We start from the raw sequence: 22,664 nt of genomic DNA, 5'->3' as shown, positions 1-22,664 counted from the left end.
ATATGTGCGCTACATTCATGAAGGAACCATCAAGGAGGACATGCTGTTCTGTAAACCGCTGGAACAAAGGACAACTGCCGCAGATATTTTTCAAAAGCTGGACACATTCATGAACACACATGGACTCGTGTGGGACAGATGTGTTGGCATCTGTACTGATGGCGCACGGGCCATGACTGGGAGACACGGAGGTGTGGTTTCGCGTGTGCAAGCAGTCGCGCCAGATGCCTCCTGGGTACACTGCAGCATCCACCGAGAGGCTCTTGCTGCAAAGGGAATACCTGTCCGTTTGAAACATGTTTTGGACACGAGTGTAAAAATGGTTAACTTTGTGAAAGCCAGGCCGCTGAACTCCCGCTTATTTGCTGCGTTGTGCAATGAGATGGGCAGCGAGCATGAGACATTATTACTCCACACAGAGGTTCGCTGGCTATCTAGAGGGAAAGTGCTGACCCGTTTCTTTGAGTTGAGGGATGAACTTAAAGTTTTCTTCAGTAACCATCCCTTTGAGCTGTCTGAACATTTGCATGATGAAGAGTACCTTACCTGCCTGGCTTATCTGTGTGATATATTTTCTCGTCTGAACGAGCTCAATCTCGGATTACAAGGCGTTTCTGCAACTATATTCAATGTTCAAGATAAAGTTGAGGCCATGATAAAGAAGTTAAACCTTTGGAAGAACTGCTTGGATACAAACAACACTGAAGTCTTTCCTGTGCTGCATGATTTTCTGTGCTCTAATGATCTCACACTATCTAAAAGTGTAAAGCGCGAATGTAACGTGCACCTTGAGGAGCTGGCGGTGCAGTTACGCCGATACTTCCCAGAGACGGACGGCTCAAATGATTGGATACGTCACCCGTTCACCGCCGTGCCTACTTCGTTATCACCGTCTGACCAGGAGAGCCTAATTGAAATCGCCACAGATGGATCTCTAAAAGTTGAACACGCTCAAAAGAACCTGGCGGATTTCTGGATAGGGCTGCGCACTGAACAGCCCGCGCTGGCTAAGCGCGCTGTCAAGACTCTGATGCCTTTCGCCACCACATACTTATGCGAAAAGGGATTTTCTGCTTTAACAAACATGAAAACAAAATACAGAGCAAGACTTTGTGTGGAAAACGATTTAAGACTCAGCCTTTCCCAAATTGAGCCAAACATTGAAGAGCTGTGTGCCTCTGCTCAAGCACATCCATCACATTAAATAAAGTTCTGTTTAATGAAAGTTCATGGCCTTTATGCTCTCGACAAAAAAGTGAATTCTAATAAATCCTTTGATACACTGCTAGTATTAAGTAGTAAAGTTTGTTATTAAAACTCTGTCATTACTAAAAAATATTGATAAATTCATTTGGTGGTGAGAAATAATCGACTGTGCAGTATTTATCTTTATGCATGCGATATTGCAATGTATTTATAGACACTAATTAAGAGTCGTTCGTAGTAGGGGGTATGCGGCTGAGGGTGACATGTCTCAAGGGGTACGTGGCTGGAAAAAGTTTGGGAAGCACTGCTCTAGTCTAAATGAACGTTTCCAAGCAAACTGTAATTAAAATACTTCCAGTTATACCATCTGACTAAAAATGCAAACTAACCTCTGGTCCAACTGGATGCTTTAACCATCCTCAAAACTTGGCAAAGCATACAAATTAGGACCAGTTAAAGTCTAAAATTTGTCATTTTTAACACCGTTCCTCACCAAAAAAAAAAAAAAAAAAAAAAATCAGATTTCTCTCCTTCGCCAATGAACAATGTGATCCAGAGGCTGCGCAAAGCCATTCATTCTCGAGCAATTAAACTACAATTACAAAATAAATAATTAAAAACAAATCCCAAGTGAACTTCAACGACAGCAGGATTATCTTAATCAAACGAGACATGTCTCATCCAGGAGACTTACATAAGGGACGGGATGTTGTATCCGGGCAGATCAGATTGTTTTAGATGTCACATCTCTCTATTTATTCAATGTGCTTGTCTGGTTGAAAGGAAAGTCTATTTTTAAACTGAAGCATTCACGGTCTGGCAACTGAAATCAGTTCACTATCTGTCTGTCCTGAAGTCATTGGTGCTCAAACTGCTCACTGCTGCATTTGTCTGGCAAACTGTTTTAATCTGTTTGGTCATTCTCTTTGACCAGTGCTCCATGTGCTTCCCAGTCTTTATCTTAAAAGTCCACAGAGACTTTTTCGTCTTCTTCTTTCAGCAGCTTCCATTATGGATCGCCTGGCATCCACTTTAGTCACACCAACTCTCTGCGTGTCCTCTGTCCTCTCTCCCTACATTCATTTCCACCTTTTCCACCCTGCCTGCGCTCTCTTATTTCCCTCTGTTGTGCACTGTTTATTCTTCTGGATGGTTGACCCCATGTATTAAACACATACTCCTTGCAACTTCACCTTCCCACCTGTTTCCCTCTCATTCACACACGTCTTCTGTCTCGTTTGTACTGATATTCACTCTTTTTCTCTCCAGCACATTCCTCCGCCTCTTCAGGCTCTCATCTACCTGCTCCCTACTTTCACTAAAGATCATCTCATCATCATCTGCAAACATCGTAGTCCACAGAGACTCCTGCCTTATCTCATTTGTCAACCAACCCACCTGACACTGCATTTATGTGCTTTTGACTTCTTTTTAAAGTAACACTGAAGTTAAATTACTCAATTGTTTAATGTAATTATTTCATTAGATTTCTTCTTTTTTTAAGTTTTACTGTCCTTGTAGGCTTTGTATCAGATATATCATCTCTGCAGCTTTTTTATTTTGGGCCTTTAAGTGTCTCATCTTAGAGTTTTTCAAGATTGGCTGTAATAACGCTGCTGTTTCAGAGAGATGAATCATTTTAGCAGAATTTAGAAAGGGCAGAAAAAAAGCAGAAGCACAACTTATGCACAGCACAAATTAAATCCGATGAAGCTATTGCAAAAAGACATTACAAACACACTGAGCAGTCTATAAACAGTGTTGCACTGTTTCAGACACATCGGTCTTAAAAAATGATCCAAAAAAGAACACCTGTATTACACAAGGTCCAGGGAAGGGTGGCGGGAGTTCTGAAGGAGGAGAACTGGCCTAATCCCGGAGAAAGAGAAGTGATGAAAGCATGGGAGTGGGAGAAATGAGAAAGACAAGAGAAGAGATTTGTAGAGGAGATAACAAGAATAGTGTTTATGGTTAAGAATGTTACAAGGAATTTCCATGCCAGATGAGTTTTAAGGAAATTGGGGAGAAAAACTGTGGAAGACATACTAGGTGCGATCAAAAAAGATTTTGGTATTTCATTGATCGCAACTTGTGCAAATCTCCCAAAACTACATTATTTGTGACTTCCAAACAATTAAAAAAAATATGTAGTTAAAATTAGCTAACATGCACATGCTGTCTGACCACACGACACTTCATACTACAAAAAATTATTGAACTACATCTCAAAAAACCTTTAGTTTTAGAAAAAGTTTAGAATTATACAACTCACCGGTACTCTGGATAAGGGCGTTTTGGATGGAGTGGTCTGGCCTAATGAGACAGGGATGACTATAGAAAATGCAGAAAGCAACATTAAATAAAAAGAAGAGAAGATTTACCACCACTAAATAAAAAAGATTTAAATATTCCTACTAGACTGTGCAGGGGTGAAGACAGGCGTCCCAGGGCCCTGGATTGGAGCAGGGGATCCCAGTGATCCCAGCGCCAGGCTGGAAGGGGGTTGAGGAGGAATGGCTGACTGGCTGGAGCCAGATGCTGCGACAGACGTGGTGGAGGTGGAGCAAGGTCCTACTGGTGACGAGGTACCTGCCACAGCAGCCAGATCAGCAGCTACGATGTCTCCCTGGGTGGAAGGCACCCCACCTCCGAGGTCCATGAAGAGAGAGCGCAGCTTCATTTCCAGAGCTTGGATGTCGTCTGGTTTGCACTGCGACTCAGAGGAGTGCTCACATCTGAAGGAGATCGGTGACAACAAGTCTCAGAAATAATCAGTATTTATGGGTAAATAAGTTAATAAGTAAGTAAGAATTCAAGAACTTTTCCACACAAAATATAGTCTAAAATTGACCATGTATGTGTGTGTGTGTATATATATGGATAGAAATAAAATAGAAATAAATACACAGTGACCACCTCTCACCTGGGCTCGCAGTCACTGTGGGCATGCGTCTGCCCAGCCAGGGCTGCTGTCTGAGGCTGAGAGTGCACCAAAGTTGGTTGGACTGTGGGGACATTTGTGGTCACCGGCAGAAGTCCTCCAGCGGACGATGAGGGAGTAGGAGCAGGGAGGGAGACAACAGAGGGCGCGAGCTGGGGACCTAGGATGGCAGTGGTGGGGATGACTGAGGAGGTCAGGGAAGGAGTTGGCAAGACTGATGAATGATCAGAGGAGACTTCACTGGCTATAAGAGATGAAGAGGGCGGGGAGGACACAAAAGGAATAGTGTGGGCTAGAGGAGGGGAGGTGAGCATTTGAGGGGGAACCACTGTTGGTAAAGTGGAAGGTACTGAAGCAGCACTGACAGAAGAAACTGTCTGGGACTGAGGGTGGCTGAAAGCCTGGGGCTGAGGCTGTGCTTGTACCTGTGTCTGGGGTTGTGAGACAGCCTGAGTTACTGGCTGTGGAAGTACCTGTGATTGAAGGATGCTTTGATTCACTGTTGTAGGGGGAGGAGAAGAGGAACAGGGAGGACTGAGATGGATGGCGGAAGGGGTCGAGGATACAGAAAGAGGAGGAAGAGAGGCATCCTGTGTTGTGTTTAAATTAGAAGGGACATGCCCAGCAGCGGCATCCACAGTGGGAGTGAGTGTGCTACTCTGTGAAGGGACAGAAGCTGCTGCAGGCTCCAGAAGTGGAGGATGGGTGGAGTGGATGGAGGGTGGGGCAGTGTTGGGCCCTGAATCAAGCTGATTTTGGTTCTGTCGGAGTTCAGAGAATGCTTGGTGTAAGCTGACTGCTCCTGTAGAATGGGACAAGCCCAAACCTTGACCTGGAGTCTGTGATGGAGGTGGAGAAACTAGAAGAGAAAAAGGAAACTATTTTAAGCCACCACATGATTATATGTAATTCCTAGCTCCACCCAGATTACACCGATTTATAGGTCACTGTAACCAAATTATTTAGAACACCCTACATAGTGTGCAGAGCCATTAAATTTGAAATTTCAGCCAGTGTACCACATACATAGTAAGCTATATTACACCTTATCAATTAAGAATCATGTTAAAAACATATCTAAAATCAACAAATTTGGGCAATTTTGGGCAAATTAGATCAGCACTGTCAGAAAATACAGTTAGAATGTTTCTGTTTCTTTTATTCAACTTCATGTGAATTCATGTGATAGAATGACAATTAAGGCCACTCAGGCAACACACGATCTCTACAGGTAATGCACGCAAATGCACACAATCCTTACCCGTCTCAACATGAGGTGCAAGAGAAGGAGAGGTGGGAAGCATTTGTTCCTTCAGCCTCGCCTCGGGTACAAGGCTGACGATAAATCTCCGACCTGCCGAGTGGACCACTTGTGCAGATGGACTGGGTGGGATGCCTAAAAAAGGCAGAAGAGTGAGACACGGCCTGGATATGTTATGACATGTTCTGTTGCAGGTTTTCAGGCTAAAAAAAAAGGTGTTTACAAAAGTGTATTTATTGATTTCCATTCAGAAGATCTGAAGGTCCTTGCCGCTCAATAAACCTGGTCTCGGATTTATTTTATTTTAAGGCTTTTTCTTTCGTCTTTTTTTTTTATTTTACCTTGCATGGGGGCAGATATTGCAGGATTCTGCTGTTGCGTGTCACCTGCCATCTGCAGATCGACAAGAGAGCATGCATTAAACAATGACAGTTGGTCTGTTAGAGGCAAAGGTAGAGATGACCAGTAAGTTTAGACACACCATAGACAGGCTATAAAAATTCAATAGCAGCAGCAGTGAATAAAATAAAGACTCACTGTTTTCTTTGTCTGGCTGTTGGCATCTCTTTCCAGACCCTTCTCATCAGCGTTCTCTATCACCTCTCTGACCTGTTCAATAAATGACTCTCTCTCGCTCTCCAGGATAAACTCACTCTCGACCTGCATGCACGTTGAAAAGGTCACGCTTAGTCACACGCTTATGAATTTGCAATATAATCAGTCACAAACAGCAATATTTCTTTATATAAGCCTTCTTCCTACATGAGTGTGAGGTAACATACGAGTAGTTTTGCCTTGTGTGAGAGTCTGATGAGAACTCTCCATGAAAGTGCAAGGACTAGAGCATGTACTTCAGTGGTTTTGGATGACGCAGAGCAGATAGCAGGCGCGCCGGCACGTAAAAACAATCCAGCCTTAATACAGAGCTATTAATAGGGATTTACAGACAGTATAACGTGAAGGTTGGATGGCTGAAGCTGACGAGCCAACATTCGCTCATATTCAAAGTAGTAACTGGTCAGCTGTGAGGAAATATTGTTTAATATCCACTCTGGTAACTGTGTGCTGTTGAAACATGCAATTCCACTGACGGGTCATACAAAGTACTATAGTCATTTTTAATTAGATTGCAACGTCAGAATTAAATTTATTTAATTAAAAAAGCTAATGACAAACTTGCTCTCCACGTGGGCTGTTTACATGTATGCAGTCTGCTCAAAAGTAATTGGTTAACAGAACTTAGACTATACGAAATCCTTCAGAACTCAATTCATATACAGAATTTTAGAACAACTATAATTTGGAGCAAGTGGAAATGAATCAAAAACAGTGGATGTGAGTCGTTGTGTGATATTGTGTGCACCATGATCTGGGCAATTTCCTCAGGGTTGTCTCCATCCAAGTCAAACCTAAAGGTCACCATCTTCCTGTTGTGGGTCTCCAGCTGACACTCTGCTACCCTGTCTCCAAGGTTGGAGATCTACATGCAAGCACATCAAGAAATACATACACAGAAAGAAAAGATAATGAATGGAAATAAATAACTTTACTGTAAGTGACACATTTCTAACAACCATTAAATGGATACTTGGTGCAGTAGAAAACAGGGCCTGTTTTTAATTTTGACCTCACAGGACTTATCAGGTGTGCGCTATTACATTGAGAACATTGAGTTTCGCCTTGGTCGTCTTCTCATGGTGTGATCGACTTCGCACAGAACGTCTCTGGTGTCGCTTGGCCGAGCGCCCTTCATGACGACCTCCTCCTCCCTCGTTGCCGTCGCTCAAACCTGAAGTCTCAGAATGGCCACTGAGGTACAACATAAGCAAAACACAGTAAGAGAGAAAGACCTAAAAAGAGCACTGAGTGAGAGAAAGATGTCACAAAGCTAAAATGTCATTCAGAGAAATTGCCTTGATTTCAGGGAAGAGTAACTGTGTGTGTGTGTGTGTGTGTGTGTGTGTGTGTGTGTGTGTGTGTGTGTGTGTGTGTGTGTGTGTGTGTGTGTGTGTGTGTACGTGCAAGTATTACCTCTCTATGAATGAGAGAACTTGAGGCGGCTGTAGCTGGGACTGAGGTAACTCTGAAGATTGTGAGGCAGGCTGAAACACACACATACACACAGATACATGCATGAAACTACGCATGACACACACGGGTGTCGTGTCACCACAAACATCAGGAACACTGAAGGGAAGGAAAAATAGCAGGAAGTTATAACAATTAATGCGGGTGTAAAAACAGAAGCAAATGCTAGCTAGATTATAAGAAAAGTAATTTTCAGAAGTTCAAGTAAATCCTGAGAATGTCAAAAACAGAATATGGAACAAGGATGGAATAAACTGTATCCTTTAAATTAGAACTTTATTCAAACTTGTGAAAAACCAAGTCCACACTTACACCTTTCAAAGAAATGATGAGGTTAAGTAGCAGCCAGGTGCTGCTAATCAAATGGACTTGATGAACTGATCATCAGCCAGTGTTCATCTGGAGCATTCAGGTGTCCCACTACCTCCACCCTCCCACCCCCAAGAACAGCCGGTGCAACGCTCAGAGAAACTGCGAATTACCCAACCCACATCTCAGACTCTACGGGCCTCAGTTAGCATGTTAAATTCTAAAGTTCATGACAGTACAACTAGAAAGTGACCGAGTATGGAGTACACAGTCTCTTCTCTTTAAAAAGAACATGGCAGCACAGCTTAGGTTTTCAAAGCCACATCTGAACAAACCACAAGACGTGTGGAGCAATGTTCATGGACAGCCAAGAGCAAAGTAGTGATGTTTGACCGTAATTCACAGCACCACGTATAGAGAAAAGCAAACACAGCATATCAACTGTCAAGCACGGCAGTGGAGACGTGACGATTTTGCACACCATGAACTCCTTTGTGTACCAAAGTTGCTAAAGTCAAATCTGAGGCCATCTGTCCCACACCTAAAGCTCGGCCAAAGTTGTATCATGCAACAAGACAATGATGTCACAGCAAATCAGCAATTCTGAGTGGCTGAGAAAGAATCAAGCTGCAGCAATGACCCATTCAAAGTCCAGACCCCAGCCTGACTGAGATGCTGTGGCAGGACTTTAAGAAAGCTGTGCATAAACAAACGCCTCAATGAACCGAACCAATATGAACCAAGAAGAGTTACTGATCAGTTCCACAGGACATTATATTTATTTTTAAACTAATCAAAAAATTTGGTTTTGCAGGTTCAACATGTTTTTTCTATTTTTTTAACTCACTCCACCAACAAGACGCGTAAGTTTTTCCAGCAATTATTAACTGACTGTATATTGTTACACTTAAACCCACAAAAGGCAATTAAAACAACACAAAACTGTAGCTGTGCATTTCCATTTCTTACTCGCAAAACTTTAACAAACAGAATTATCATATAACAATACTCCAGGATGTGCATTTCAGATTAAAAAACAAGAACTTCGTAACATCTTTGTGAGGTCCTATCAGTAGAAAGTGTGATGGTGGTTAAAAAAAAAAAAAAAAAAAAACTTCATGCATGAGTTCCAAGATTTTTTAAATTTGGGAAAATTCTCATTTCATTCACTTTTGGTGGGTTCGACCATCTATAACCAGTACCTGAGGGGGGGCTTCCATGGGGGTATCAGGCGGGGCGCTGACTACACTGATGATTGGCACCACCGTGGCCAAAGCCTGAGGCACAGATGTGGGTACGGGAGTAGGAGGAGGAGGGGAAACAATAGTAGGCACCACCCCAACAGGGACTGGCAGAGGAGAGGGAGGGGGAGCCATGGCCGCGCTTGGCTTTGTGACGGCAATAGACAGCAACGGAGAAGGAAGGGTCACCAAAGGAACGGTAGAGGTAGGTGGAGTTACACCAGGCTGAGAAGGAAGGAGGAACAGAGGGAAAGAGAAAAGAAAGGAGAAAAGAGAAAGAAGAAGATAAGGAAGAGGAGATGAGAAAAGGACGGGAGCAAAGTCATGAGGGGATAAGGAAGTAGAAAAACCCAGCCAGGGATCAGACATGACAAGCATGGACAGACTGAATCTGGGTCTTTACTGGTCTCCATGATAAATCATGTTAAAATAAAGACGTCAAAGGAGCGAGTCATCCACAGTTCCAACACATTACTGACATGTTTCACACCCTTAACAAAAACTTAACCAAGCAAGACAACAGGACCGTACATCAAGCCTGTTAGTAAGGACATACCAAGCTCTGAAACCAAACAACACACACTGTGTGACAGAACAGCTGGGTGATACACACACCACTGGAAGACCATGCAACAACAGAGCAAACCCTACAGACAACGTGCAATACGGCTTTACAATGTAGATGGGCAACACTCTCAACACCACATCACAAATGGGAAAAGAAGGCTAAAAACCTTCAAGAGTCAAGATATGGAAACACTGTAAACGAAAACAGCTTTCTATTTTTAGTCTTCAAGATCCAACGTCCTGAATAAATATTATTACCTACTGCTTGGTGTCGTGTGTTATAAAAGAAATACATACAGTAACAATAAAAACTGCATGTTTGCAGAAATGGTGAAAAGAAAACTTAACAGCTAAAGAAACAAAACCGAAAATATTGCTTAATATTTGAATCATCGGCTGTCTTTTACTCAAAGATTCAATCTACACGTTTAGAAAAACACATTTTTAATCGTTTACAGCAAGGCAAAGATACTACATTCATTTTTATATACAAAAAAATATCAATCAAGTTGGTTAATGGTGTGTTTAAGTGGCCAATCTCACTGTTTGAAACAATGAAAATTATACTAAAAGGTTTAAAAATAAAAAAAATGCAAGTCATGAAATCATTACTGTAAAACTAAAAGACTAAAATATCCGTGCAATGAAATTTAAATTCCATATTTTGTCTTTAAATCGGACGTGACGTGTTACTCTTTATAATTCTTTAATATATAATTTGTTAGATAGTGAATCAATTTTTGTAGTTTTGCACAGATCCACAGTTAAAATCAAATAATCGAAATGTAATTCAAGTGCAGACTTTCTGCTTTATCCAAGGGGTTAAATACTGTATTAGTTGTGTAGTAATTATAACCACTTTATACACCGTCCCTGATGTCCAGAGGCTAAAAATAACCAGACGATGGACTGACAAACAGTTTCATGGCCAGGAGAGACCTGTTTCATTATCATGATAAATAAAGGAGACATAATATCTGGAGTGGATACAGCATCCCAAAAAGATGTCAGTGTAAATGAAGGAAGAAATAAAGACTAGTAGAGGCTCAAAAGCTCAAATAAACCTTTCAGAGAGACAAAACTTTACCACCCTGTGCATTCTGTAAAAAAATAAATGCACTGATGACCTCAGCAACACCAAAAGGCCTGAAGGTGCATGATGACAGAGTTTATGATCCTTAAAAAAAAAACACTCTCAAAGTGCCGGACGTATCAGGTCTACAATCAGGTGGTTGCTTCATGAATGGAAACACAAAGGCTTCAGACAGGTGCAAACCACTGATTTCACCTCAAGATCAAGAAGGCCTGATGAGGACTTTGGCAGAAAACATCTCAAAGAGTCTTCACAGTTGTGGAAAAGAAAATCTTCGGACAGATGAACTCAATATAACTTGTACTAAAACGATGCCCATGGGCTCTAGTGTTAAGGTCATCGACTTCAAAGACAATCAATTCTAATATTTAAAATTATGTCCGTTTGTCCAATTACTTTTGAGCATCTGAAAATCAGGGCTTGTGTATAAAAATAGCTAAAATTCCTAAACAGTTAATGCAAAATTGTTGTTAAACCCCTTAAATCAAAGCTAAAAGTCTGCACTTCAATCACGTGTCGACTGCTTTACTTAAAACGCACTGCAGTGGAGTACAGAGAAGAAAAAAAAAAAAACACTCTTTTTCCAACAAAATATTGACTTAGCCTTAATACCAAACTAAATACTGGACTATTACTGGAAATACTGCCCATCTCCATTTCCGTGCTCATGTGTTTGTTGTCCATGCTTTTACTAAGGTGGTCAGTGAGAGCATGTGGGGTAAACAAAGATGCACTGTCAGGAGAATACACAGCTCTACTCAAAAGGTCTATGTTCTGTTCAAAGGATTCAGTTAATACATCACAGTTTCACGTGAGGACAGAGACAAACAGGCACAGCCACTTACAGTACAACAAACTACAGTGTCAATTACGACGATACCTGAGACAGAGCTAGCTGAGCAACTTGGTACAGAAGATAAAGGTGCTCTAAACTGGGAGATGGACTTAAGTCACAAAACTAAACACGCAACCACACGGCGTACCACACAAACACAATGATATACAAGTGGATACGTAAAAACACGTAAAAACAAACCCGGTGGTAAACACAGGCAGCATGCCCACGAGCAAGCCAGAAAATGGAAAGAAAAACAGAAGAAAAGTGAAGAAAGCAGAACATGCAACAAGACAAAATAACTCAGAAACAGCAGGTGGAATGCCTAACTACATATCCACAGATGCGTATGTGCATTTGTCTCTGGGTATTCGGGTACAGAAGTGAGGAAATACTAATGGCAACTTTTACTCTAGCCCTGAGGTGAAATAACAGACACTGTTATGAATTGTGTGAATTGTGAATGAATTGCGTTTAGCAGATTTGTTTCAGATTAGAATTTAAAATGTGGGCGAGCAGTTGCATTATATGCATAAGTGTGTAAATAACTAAAGATAAATGCAGATATACGAGCCATCAGGCACCTTTAAAAAGACCTATCACCACCCACATGTACAATTAGGAACACTTCAATCTAAGCCAATCCAGTATGCCATAATAACCCACAATCACTTTACTGTTAAAAAGTTAAACTATCAACTTTCTAGAAATGTCAACAAAAATAAAAACTTAAAATTTACATTTATGGAAATGCTGCTTTAGTGGATTGGGTTAGGTTACACAGTGTTAATATATAAATGAATGTATATTTAAATACTCAATCTAGAATAGAATCTCTTTGAAAAGAAAGAGTCCTAGCTAAAAACACATATAGATATATATTTAACAAATACAACTATAACTGTACCTGTGCAGGTGACTGTGGCAGAGGTGTGTGTGTGGGGCTTTGAAGTGATGTGCTACTCTGGCTAGATGAGGCAACCTGGAGAGGGACAAACAGAGAAACGTGGGTGAGAGAAAACAGTGTAGATCAGGGGTGTCCAACTCCAGTCCTCGAGAGCTACTGTCCTGCAGCTTCTAGATGCATCCGTGTCTCGACACACCTGAATCAAATCAATGGCTTGTTACCAGGCCTTTGCCAAACTTGATGGCATGCTGAAGAGGTAATCCAATTTGATTCAGCTGTGTTGGAGTAGGGATGCATCTAAAATCTGCAGGACAGTAGATCTCGAGGACTGGAGTTGGACTCCCCTGCTGTAGATATTTACATAAACAAAGATACTCTTTATGTGTTTGACACCGAACAAAATGGTTAATTTAGCAAACTGCCAAAAGATAATATGGCTGCATTCTGACAAAATAAGTGTTACAATAAAAATGTAAATGTGACCAAATTATAAAGGGTCATAATATAAATGAAATAATTGACTATAATTTATTGCTCAATCAAAGTTCAGTTCTTTGGACCCCACAGCGTACTGATTAACACATTGAAATTACTCCTGTAGTTGGGAGTAGTCCACTTTGAGCTACATTTGAGCCAACACAAAGAGCTGTGAGCAAGGCTTCACCTCCTCTAACTGACCTCACTAAACTGGGCCTCTTAACTGAGGCCCTGAGAGTTTTGCAGGTTGCCGCTCCAAATAAAGCTTGAGGTGATAAATTTCCACCTTTCTGTTCAAATCTAACTCCCAATAACTAATATGTAGGTGGCCAAAACACCGAGACTTGAAAATAATGCTAAAAACCAATGCCTACCTGTTGGGCAGTCCCAGAAAGTGGTGGCTGTGTGCTGGCAGGGACCAAAGCAGGTCCTGAAGTTGGCTGAGGGGAGGACACCTGAGTCTGCTGTTAAGAGTCAGATTTAGAGAAAGAAAGACAGAAAAATGGAAAGACAGGACCAGATGCAACGTCGTAGGACAAAACAATGGAGGATGGAGGAGAGAAATTGAGAGAGATTATGGACAAGAGAGAGTAAAAGAGAGAAAAAGACAATTAGAACATGTTTGTAGCTTTTGGATCCAACAGTATGCATGAGTACAAACACAAGGCAGTTCTGCTCTTCTCTAGCAATCATTTTTAATCTAGATCTTCCTCTTGTGTATGCACACATGCAAACAGACACGTATACTCTAATCCGACGACAGATATATGCACACTGATATCTAATGTATGCATATACGCAGCTTGTAGTATAGCATGTACAACAGTATGGGCACGGCACTGGGGTTAGGCAGGGTGTAAGTAGGATTTATTTAACATGCAGGTCAGGACCTAAGTCATTAACAGTGATGATAAAAAGGTGTTATATAGCCAACAGAGCACAGAGTAAAAATTGGAATACTCTCTATGAATTAAAACACTTGCTGCTTTTTCAGATTTCATCCTAACACCACATGTCCTGTTCATGGCCCTACCTCTGACTCTGACAGAAAGTCTGATTCACTTGAAATGATGCAGGCTTTCTTTTGAGTCAACTTATCATTTCAATTGTATATTTGATTTTCAATCCTTTGAATTTCATGATGGTCATCACCCTGACAGGCTCCTGTGTTCACTTAACGAATTCTTCAAATACTCTACAGTAGCACAGAGATGACTACAACCAATCCACTGATGACTGAACCCTTAGAAGGCCGGAAGCAACTGTATACTTGTCGTGAAGCTCATCCTGAGAAAATATGGGGAAAGCTTACGCAAGTACGGTACGTTGCACCAGACGTACGACTACCTAGCTTTCTCTAACATTACAGGGAGTAACACAAACACATAAGAGGTTGCACATACGCGATATTTAGTAAATAACGTTGCTAAAAAGATCAAGAACTTAATATAAATGAGATGGAAAAAAAGAGCTACTGATGGACGATGAAAAGGAAAATGAATAAAGGAAAGAAAGTAAACAAGAATGTCAGCGTTCTAAGGGTTTAAAGAATTTCAGCTGTGACCTTTGAACCCTGTGTAGGAAGTTGATTTTCATTGTGGGTAGGAAATGATAACATAATATGTTAAATTAAAGAACTGGCTCGAAGCCAAGCTCTTTAGCATTTACAACACAAATTGTGAAACACACAGATGAACGTCTCTCTGCATGGTTACATTGCTATTTTGTCTAAGCCTCCTTTAGTTTTGTTGTATGTTTCTGTGTGTTTAAGCATACAAATCAGCAAAGTCTTACAGCTTTATGTGAATTCAGACGTTGCGTTAAATGTCATAAAATGATATCAAATGTGCGCACGTCGACGTCTTAAAGATGCCTTTTTTAAAATGTACATCTAGATTATTCATCTTAACCATTAACCTTTAAACTCCAGATCAAACTGACTTTGGATTTGTATGGGCTAAAATTCAAGTATACTGTAGACACAGTATACCAGCACAAACACACATTTCTCATATACTTTCATATATGAACATACAGACAAAATATTACTTACTGATAACACCAAAAATTCACAACATAAACACAGAGAAGAAGGGAGCTTAGACTCGGCTCATAAAGCTTTTACACCACAGAGTGTCCCAAAGAGTCTTACTTTCAACGTAATTATCCATTTACTAAAAATAATGCCTCGAATGTTAAACTTAAAATTAAATGGTTCTGGTTTCATGTTTTTAACCAAAATATTTGAAAGAATCACCCCTTTTCCTTTAATGCTGTTGAAGAATGAAGAAACTACGAAGGCAGACTCTCTGTGGTGCTTGCACGACAGAAAAGGGGGGATTAAATCACAAAGACTACATGATGACATAAAGAAAAAAAAAATACCATAAATAAAATATGGAGGAAAAAAAACAACAGGGATTGGTGTAACAGACTCTGGGTCAGATTACCAATAAAATTCAATTTCTTTTGCTAGATTGCACAACATTGTTCCAATTATTTACTGGCTACGGGGTCCAAGAACAAGACTGTTAGAAGGATAATATATAAAAAAAAAAAACTGCCAATCTGTGAGCTGTTAATAATTTATAATCAAAAGCAGAAAATACCATAATTTAGGAATTACAGTTTAACCATCAATCAAAACATTCTATGTAAAATTTTGGTATAAATTTCAAAATCTAAACTAGTAACTGACCCAGAGGTCTAGGTGTGGTTTCTAGTTCTAAACATTGTACCAGAGGGGGGTTAGCGGCCTGCATGGCCAGCAGTGACTCGTGGTATGTCATATCAGGTTGAGCTGGCACCATTCCCCCGTGCCGGGCCCAGGAGCTCTGGATCAGAGACTCCAGCTGATTTGATGACGACCCCCCAAGCGGGAGCTCGGACGATGGTGTGGTGGGCAGAAAGTTCTGCACTGAAGGCGGATGCCCCTGGGGATCTGCGTGAAGAACTCCCCCTGGTGAATCGTAAGGCGCAGTGGAGGACGAGCGAGGGATGGACTGAGCAGCTGAGGACTCGAAGGAAGGAGGAAGAGGTGGCGGAGGTGGTGACTGGAACTCTCCTGCATCAGAGGAGGTCAGAGAGTCGCTGGAAGGATCGGGACTTCTGTCTTTTACAGTCAAACCTGCGTGGTGAAGGAGGAGACTTCCCGGAGGTAAAGGGAGCTCCGGACTCACGTAAGAGTACAGCTCTTCTGTCACTGGCTGCAGACGACTATATGTGCCGGAGCCACTGGATCCCGTCCCAGGGCTGTCCTCTAGAGGGAGGTCCATAGAACTCCGTCTGGCCCGGTAAAGTCTGGATGCCAGGAGGCTTGGATCTCCAGCAGCGGCTGCAGCTGCAGCGGCTGCAGCTAAATGAAACTCAAAAACACTTCCAGTAGGTGGCGGGGCGTCGGCCATTACTGGAGGTGCAGAAATAGGAAAGGAGGATGAGGAAGCATGCTGTGGAGCATAGCATCCCTCGGATGATGAAGAAGACATAGAGCCAACCGTGGATGCACTCATGGGGGGTAAGGGTGGCGGTATTGGACTGTGTGCACTCATTCTTTGCAGGATATGAGGATGTAAGAACCCTGCTTGAGATGGAGGACCAGGATCAAAACCCAAACCAGCAGCTGCAGCTGCTGCCTGCCTCTGCTGATGGAAAAGCTGGTGTGCAGTCATTGGGTAGCCTCCATATGCCATTGCTTCATAATGGTCCAATAAGGCTGCTTGATTTAGATTGAGTCTCCTCACTGCTTCCTCGTGCTCTGCTCTCATGTCTTTGAACCCATAAAAACTTGGATCAGATTGTCCTGGGAGATGGAGGGGTTCCCCAACACCAAGTCTTTGAGCAGCTGCTGCAAAACCAGGATTAACCATGAAGAGAGAAGGAGCCTCAACACCCTCCATGCCAGAAAAAGGGTGGAGGCTGCTCCCGTAACGAGGGTAAGCAGGCTGAAAGTGTCGGGTATGCGCCTCGAGAATGGAAGTGCTCTTGCGTCTCTGAGTGTTGTAGGCCTTTGGAGGCCCAGTAGGAGGAGGTGAGAAGGAAATGGGACGCTCAGGGATAGAGGGGAAGAAAATAGTCGGGGGGTCTGGGAGAGTTGGAAGAGGGACGTTCCCTCCTGCTCCCCCTCCTGTGCTTGGTCCTCCGCTGAAAGGGTGTGGCATTGAATGCTGCTGTGACAGTGAGATACAATGGATTTAAGAATGACACTCAGAGAGAATGACACAGAACCACAGTAAAGGCCCAATGAAATGGAGAAAAAGAGCATAATTTCAAAGAACACCCCAAAATAAAAAGGGGGATGGGGGTAGTCACCTTCTACACTTAAAGGAAAATTATGTGGTTAAAAGCTGTTTAACAAAGTGAACCAAACTGGTAATGAAGAGATGGGAAACTGGTTACAATAGACAGATGAAATCACACACAGCTACAGCACAAAGACACAAGACAAGACAGAAAAGGACAGATATACACCATCACAGGTGGAGAGAAAGTGAGTTATAAAATGCAAAGAGAGGAAAGGTTGTCTCAAAGGTTGACATTATCCTAATGCATCTGCAATCAGGAAAATTGTGTTTTATTTCAAACATATCTCTGCAAAATGTTGACCTTTTAAGCAGCCAGCTGCCGCTTGCAAGGAAAGGTAGACTGCAACACTTTCCAGAAAGTGCAAATATCTTCTCACAGATTCTTCAACCATCACCTACGTCAGCGGTCCCCAAGCCTCGGGCCGCGAGAGCTGAGGCTCGGGTGTGAAATTTATGGTTTTCAGGGCTTTTATTGTTAACTCTGTTTCCCTAGGTCTTTTCCCGTGTTGTAGTTGTGCGTCTTATTTTGAAAGAAATGTTTACGCGTTACCATTGTGACCAGAGAGCATTCAGGGGCAGAGAGGAAAATCTCCTCCTGAAATGCGCCAACTCTCAATGCTGTTGGTGCATTTAAGGAGGACGCTGCTAATAAAGTTACAAAATTACACGGCGAATATGCGTTTATTATTACATTTACAAAATACCACAGTTTTTGTCTTGGTCGTATCATTTAATTTTGTTGTATTTATCCGTGACACCTTAAAGGCCGGTCTGTGAAAATATTGTCTGACATTGAACCAGTCCGTGGCGGAAAAAAGGTTGGGGACCGCTGACCTACGTCACATCTTCGCTGTCTCTGCATGTTATGGGAACATCCTGCATTGTTTTTATACCAAATTGCTGTAAAGTAACCAGTTTTCCTGATTCAGGATGCACATTTTATTAGAGCATTTGACTACAGAGCAGGGTTAAAGTAAAGTGCAATCACTGCGTATTTAATAGGACTATGCGGTGGCCAGTGGAGGCCGAGAGAGTTTTATAGAGACGTATGTCTAGAATCAAAGACTCACAAAAGAGTCTGAAAATCTAAATGGAAAAAAAAGTGAGCACGTAATACACGTATTTTTGTGTAACAGGCTTGCTACACTAACCCTTACAGGAAGTTTGAGAACTTAAGTAGCGCTAATCTAAGCATACTACATCTAGTTCATGTAAAGTATCCTTTATGCCAGCTGTTGTTCTTCTAACTCACCATTTTAACTTTTACTGAATTTCTCTGAAGCAATGAGCTTTTATATTTTCTATATTTAATAGTGCAAATGTACATTTCTTATCCTGGTTGCTTAAACCAGAAAAATGTTCAAATCGTAACCAAGAAAAATAATCAGCACTGAAACAAACTGCATCAGTTAGTAATATGTACATGGTGTCATATTGTGTTTCCATATGCAGCATCACTTGGAACTTTTCAATAATGCAATTTTGCATTTTTATAAATCTTTCATTTCAGACTCAATGTGGCCCATGTCCATCATCTTTTTCTCTCTCGTCCTCTTTGGTTCCACCACTATGGCCCAATTATCTCTTTAGAACCTACAGGGGTTGAGAACAGGGCAGGTAGGCTGGCCCGCCGCTGCCTGGCCCTGGGCTGAGACGAGGCAGAGTGAAGGGGCAGGACTGTCTCCAGGGCCTTGGAGAGGCACCTAGTGAATGTGTCCCTCTCTGATGTGAGAGGTGTGCATGATGAGGCAGTGGTGTAAGGGGACGAGGAGGACAGGTCTGGAGGTGTGGCGGGCTGTTTTGGAGGAACAACCAGGGGCGGAGGAACGTGAGAAAAGGAGTAGGAGGAAGGGGGAACGCAAACAGACATGCTACGACATCGACGGTGGTGCGACACAGGCTGCAGGCCAGGGAGGGTTGATGGAAGAGGGAGTGACCAACATGAAAAACAAACACAAAAAGAAAAAAAAAGCAGGAGAAAAGGTACTTAAACACAGATCGCAGCAGTTATAGCGAAACTTAAAATAAAAACCAAATCATACCATAAATAAAAGCCACAGTTTTACAGTTTTTACATCATCGAAAAAACCCCCAACAAAACAATTACAGTTATTTTGTGAGCGAAAATGTTTCAGATTTATAAACAACAGGTTTCTCAATGGAGCTAATCATTTGCAAGTCATCTATCATACCGTTAAAAGTGTCCAGTTTCACAAATATCACAAAGACACAAAAATAAACTGTAAATTAAAGAAACAGAAAAAAATATGTCAGACTTCAAATAGAACAAAGAATGATTTTTCAAAATAACTCATTAGGACCTCATTTGATGTTAGAAACAAGCCAGTCTGTCTATTTCACCACCTCCAAAAATTGGCTTTGATGAGAAAATAAGCTTCCTGAGTAATTCAGTTGCAGTTCAAAGAAAGCCTTGAAAGGACATTATTTAGTTATATAGTCAATCGGTGTACATCTAGGTGAACAACAGCAGTCTCAGTCTGTGTGGATGCTGGTAATTTAGAAGTCAGATGAGGGCATAGAAACCAGAAGTCATCGCGTGTAATGGCGAAAATTAAAATTAAAACGTTCACCTCTCCATTACCACTACTTTTAACAAGAAATGTGATTCATACGCTCCAGATATAAATAAGTCAACCTAGATCTAAATCTTGGCCACTAAGAGAAAGCGCATAAAACTATGTCAGGTCCTTGAGAAAAAATATCTAATGCATTGTAAATAAATAATGACCTGCGAGTGATCTCAACATGTTCCTGTTTGACGTGTGTCCAAACAGATGTGCCCGACTATGAATGAATAAAACAAATGAAATACACCAAACAGAAAGAAATAACAGAATGACCGCAAAAATGAAATTTATAACTGTAAAGGAAAAAATATATAGAGACACAAGGACAGGAAAGCAGGGTTTAAAGACAGAGAAGAAAGGTGGTAACTGTCTGATAATGAGAGATGCTTTTTTTGGAATAAAGAGAGTACTCACCGACATCCAAGGTACAGATGATGACATATGGTACTACGCTGGTAGTACAGACATAATACGTCTGACTATGTTTGACCTTACTGATGGATTAAAGTGGCTGAAATATTATAACTGCCATAATGGGTTAAATGTTGAAGGCTGCATGCCTCAGTGAAGAATAAGTCAAATCAGTGCCTTGTGTTATTTATCTTCCTGAAGTGTAATAAAGTTACCATCTTCAAGTAAAAGCCAATTAACTGCATTCTTTTATTTTTATAAATACAGGCGGCTGAAATTCCCCACACCATTTCGAAACACCGCAAAATTCATTCCAACTCACTCCCACTCCAACACATGAAGCAGCGCTCACTGCAAACTGACGAGTCATGTTTAATCACATCCGTGAGCATCGAGAACATTCTAACCGTCACCGATGTGGCATGACTGTCACGTGTAGTGACTCATTTGAATGAAAGCTCCACTTACCATTGGCTGCAGCGGCTGGGCGTAGCCCGGGTGCTGCTGTGGGGTAGCGGAGGGGGTGGGGGGATAGGGGGTCTGGGGCTGGGAAGGAGGCTGGCTAGAAGGGGGGCAGCTGTACGACATGGTCAGCTGACCCAGGTGGGGGGAGTCTGAGGAGAAAACAGAGGAACCCTGGCCACTGTCCACGCCTCCTTCAGCTGACAGGGACACAAAAACAGACTTTTTACTGGAGTAAACTTTTCTAATGCCCGACTCTAAATACTGTATCGAATTTGAAAAGTGGGCCAAGAATGGCTGCTTCTGATTTGAAGGAATACATTTAAACTTGATGCTAGAAAACCTTCCTGGCCTTGGTGGGCAAATATAACAATTGTTGAAATCGACTATTTAGACTAGACCTCCTTATCTGGGTACTTACATGTGTGTGAGATGCTCGCCTGCTGATAGAGAAGCTGGTGCTGCTCCACTTCGGTCTCCTCGGTCTCTGCCTGCAGACAAGCATGCACAGGAGAGGGTCAAACTGAAGCAAAATAAGAATAAAACTCCTATTTCTCTGACCCTAATGTAAAAAAATGACTCCACCATATGATAGGAAGAGCAAGCAGTGGATAGACATGACTGATATGCTTACATGTTGGAAAAACAGGGCTTTAAGTAACTGACTAAAAAGTGAAAAACCTAACATACCAGATCTCAGTGTGCTCTTGTAGGAGGATGTGCCACCTTCAAATGTTTGATAGTAAGTCCCAATCCTTACTGTGAACTGCTCTTCGAGACTCTTTTGGTTGGTTGTAATCATTTGAAAAGAAAAAAAAAAACACTTGCGGCTGCCAGTGGTAACCCTCAGCCTCCTGGTAGATACACCTATCTACCTACATGTCCTAATTCTTGAGCTTGTGCAGTAGATGGCTAAGTAATTGTTTTCATTACAAACCTTAAAAAGAATACTAAACTGCACCAAAATCAGTCTGCTGGTTCAATAGACTTATTAAAGTGCTTTTTAACTTAGACACCAAACTAATGCGATGCCCGTCAGTCCGACAGACCTGTGTGTGTGAAGCTTTGTGTGTATCGTGTTGTTGCTGTTGCTGCTGCTGCTGCTGTTGTTCTGCCTCCAGCTTCCTCTTCTCCTGTTCCTCTCGTACCAGCTGCCTCTGCTCTCGCTTCCTCCGGATCAGAGACACGCGGTCCTTGATGGCCTTGGCCATGGTCTTATGGTCAGCCTCAGCAACATAGCCAGACTCAACCTGCGGGATTGAAGAGAAGTCACTCAGAGACACAAAAAAAAAAGGCACAACTCCATTTAACGCCATTCATCATTCCTATATGAATGAATGTCCCATTTCCATCTCTCATTACAATATATTTCTTTCCTCATTCCCATATATCTCCTCTGTCCTTCCTAAATCCATCATTTTCTCCCTCTGACATCCATTATTCCACAATGAATAGAGTAATAAATGGATTTGTTCCTATTCACTGTACTCACCATTTCTTGGGCCACATCTTCGGGGACGTCCTTGTTCAGGTCAAAGGAGAACTCGATGGCTTCGTTGTCTTTGTATTTTCCTGCAAACATGTTAAAAATTGCCAATCAGGCAATTACCTATAGTATTAATGTACTGTTACTGGTTGCCCAACAAAACATGCGCTTTGGTTTTTGACCAGTTTAATATATCTGAACACATATGACAAATAGAGTCAGATTTTGTCCTGTGATGTGAATAATGGCATCATCAATAATGATAAAATCATGCCTTACCTTTGAGCTTCTTCACGTCTTCTATCCTGAGCCACAGTTTAATAGCGATCATTTCTCCATCGTCCTCTTCTGCCAGTTCAACCCTGACCCCTGTTTCCTCCTGGAAGAAGGCATGGTTCAACAGGATCTTTATGGCATACCTAGAGAAACAAGGCGAGATGGATCAAGCTCAGTACAATATATTCACTGGAGATTCAACAGGAAAGTTATAC

The 22,664-nt window shown here is 41.8% G+C and overlaps 1 protein-coding gene across 8 annotated transcripts in view; it reads right to left on the bottom strand.

The window, feature by feature from the left end:
- Window positions 1-22,664, bottom strand: part of wnk1b (WNK lysine deficient protein kinase 1b) — a 97,948-nt gene that overhangs the window by 16,336 nt on the left and 58,948 nt on the right. For 4 of the 8 annotated variants that reach the window (XM_080886326.1, XM_080886321.1, XM_080886322.1 and 1 more), the window contains exons 7-24: window positions 22,453-22,592; window positions 22,180-22,259; window positions 21,737-21,937; window positions 21,109-21,178; window positions 20,694-20,887; window positions 15,664-17,091; window positions 13,300-13,389; window positions 12,449-12,523; window positions 7,440-7,510; window positions 7,067-7,217; window positions 6,772-6,888; window positions 5,946-6,068; window positions 5,750-5,801; window positions 5,409-5,543; window positions 4,130-5,006; window positions 3,622-3,941; window positions 3,479-3,537; window positions 3,019-3,075 (exon numbers count right to left, since the gene is read on the bottom strand). In XM_080886326.1, the coding sequence (XP_080742452.1) occupies window positions 3,019-3,075; window positions 3,479-3,537; window positions 3,622-3,941; window positions 4,130-5,006; window positions 5,409-5,543; window positions 5,750-5,801; window positions 5,946-6,068; window positions 6,772-6,888; window positions 7,067-7,217; window positions 7,440-7,510; window positions 12,449-12,523; window positions 13,300-13,389; window positions 15,664-17,091; window positions 20,694-20,887; window positions 21,109-21,178; window positions 21,737-21,937; window positions 22,180-22,259; window positions 22,453-22,592 (4,240 nt within the window). The remainder of the gene's footprint in view (window positions 1-3,018; window positions 3,076-3,478; window positions 3,538-3,621; window positions 3,942-4,129; window positions 5,007-5,408; window positions 5,544-5,749; window positions 5,802-5,945; window positions 6,069-6,771; window positions 6,889-7,066; window positions 7,218-7,439; window positions 7,511-12,448; window positions 12,524-13,299; window positions 13,390-15,663; window positions 17,092-20,693; window positions 20,888-21,108; window positions 21,179-21,736; window positions 21,938-22,179; window positions 22,260-22,452; window positions 22,593-22,664) is intronic. The other 4 variants (XM_080886324.1, XM_080886325.1, XM_080886328.1 and 1 more) reach the window with 4 other exon arrangements.

This window comes from Rhamphochromis sp. 'chilingali' (genome assembly GCF_963969265.1).
Source record: "Rhamphochromis sp. 'chilingali' genome assembly, chromosome: 7".
In the NCBI taxonomy this organism is placed as follows: Eukaryota; Metazoa; Chordata; class Actinopteri; order Cichliformes; family Cichlidae; genus Rhamphochromis; species Rhamphochromis sp. 'chilingali'.
The sequence above is the reverse complement of the archived record's forward strand: the minus strand, read 5'-3'. Positions and strand labels throughout refer to the sequence as shown.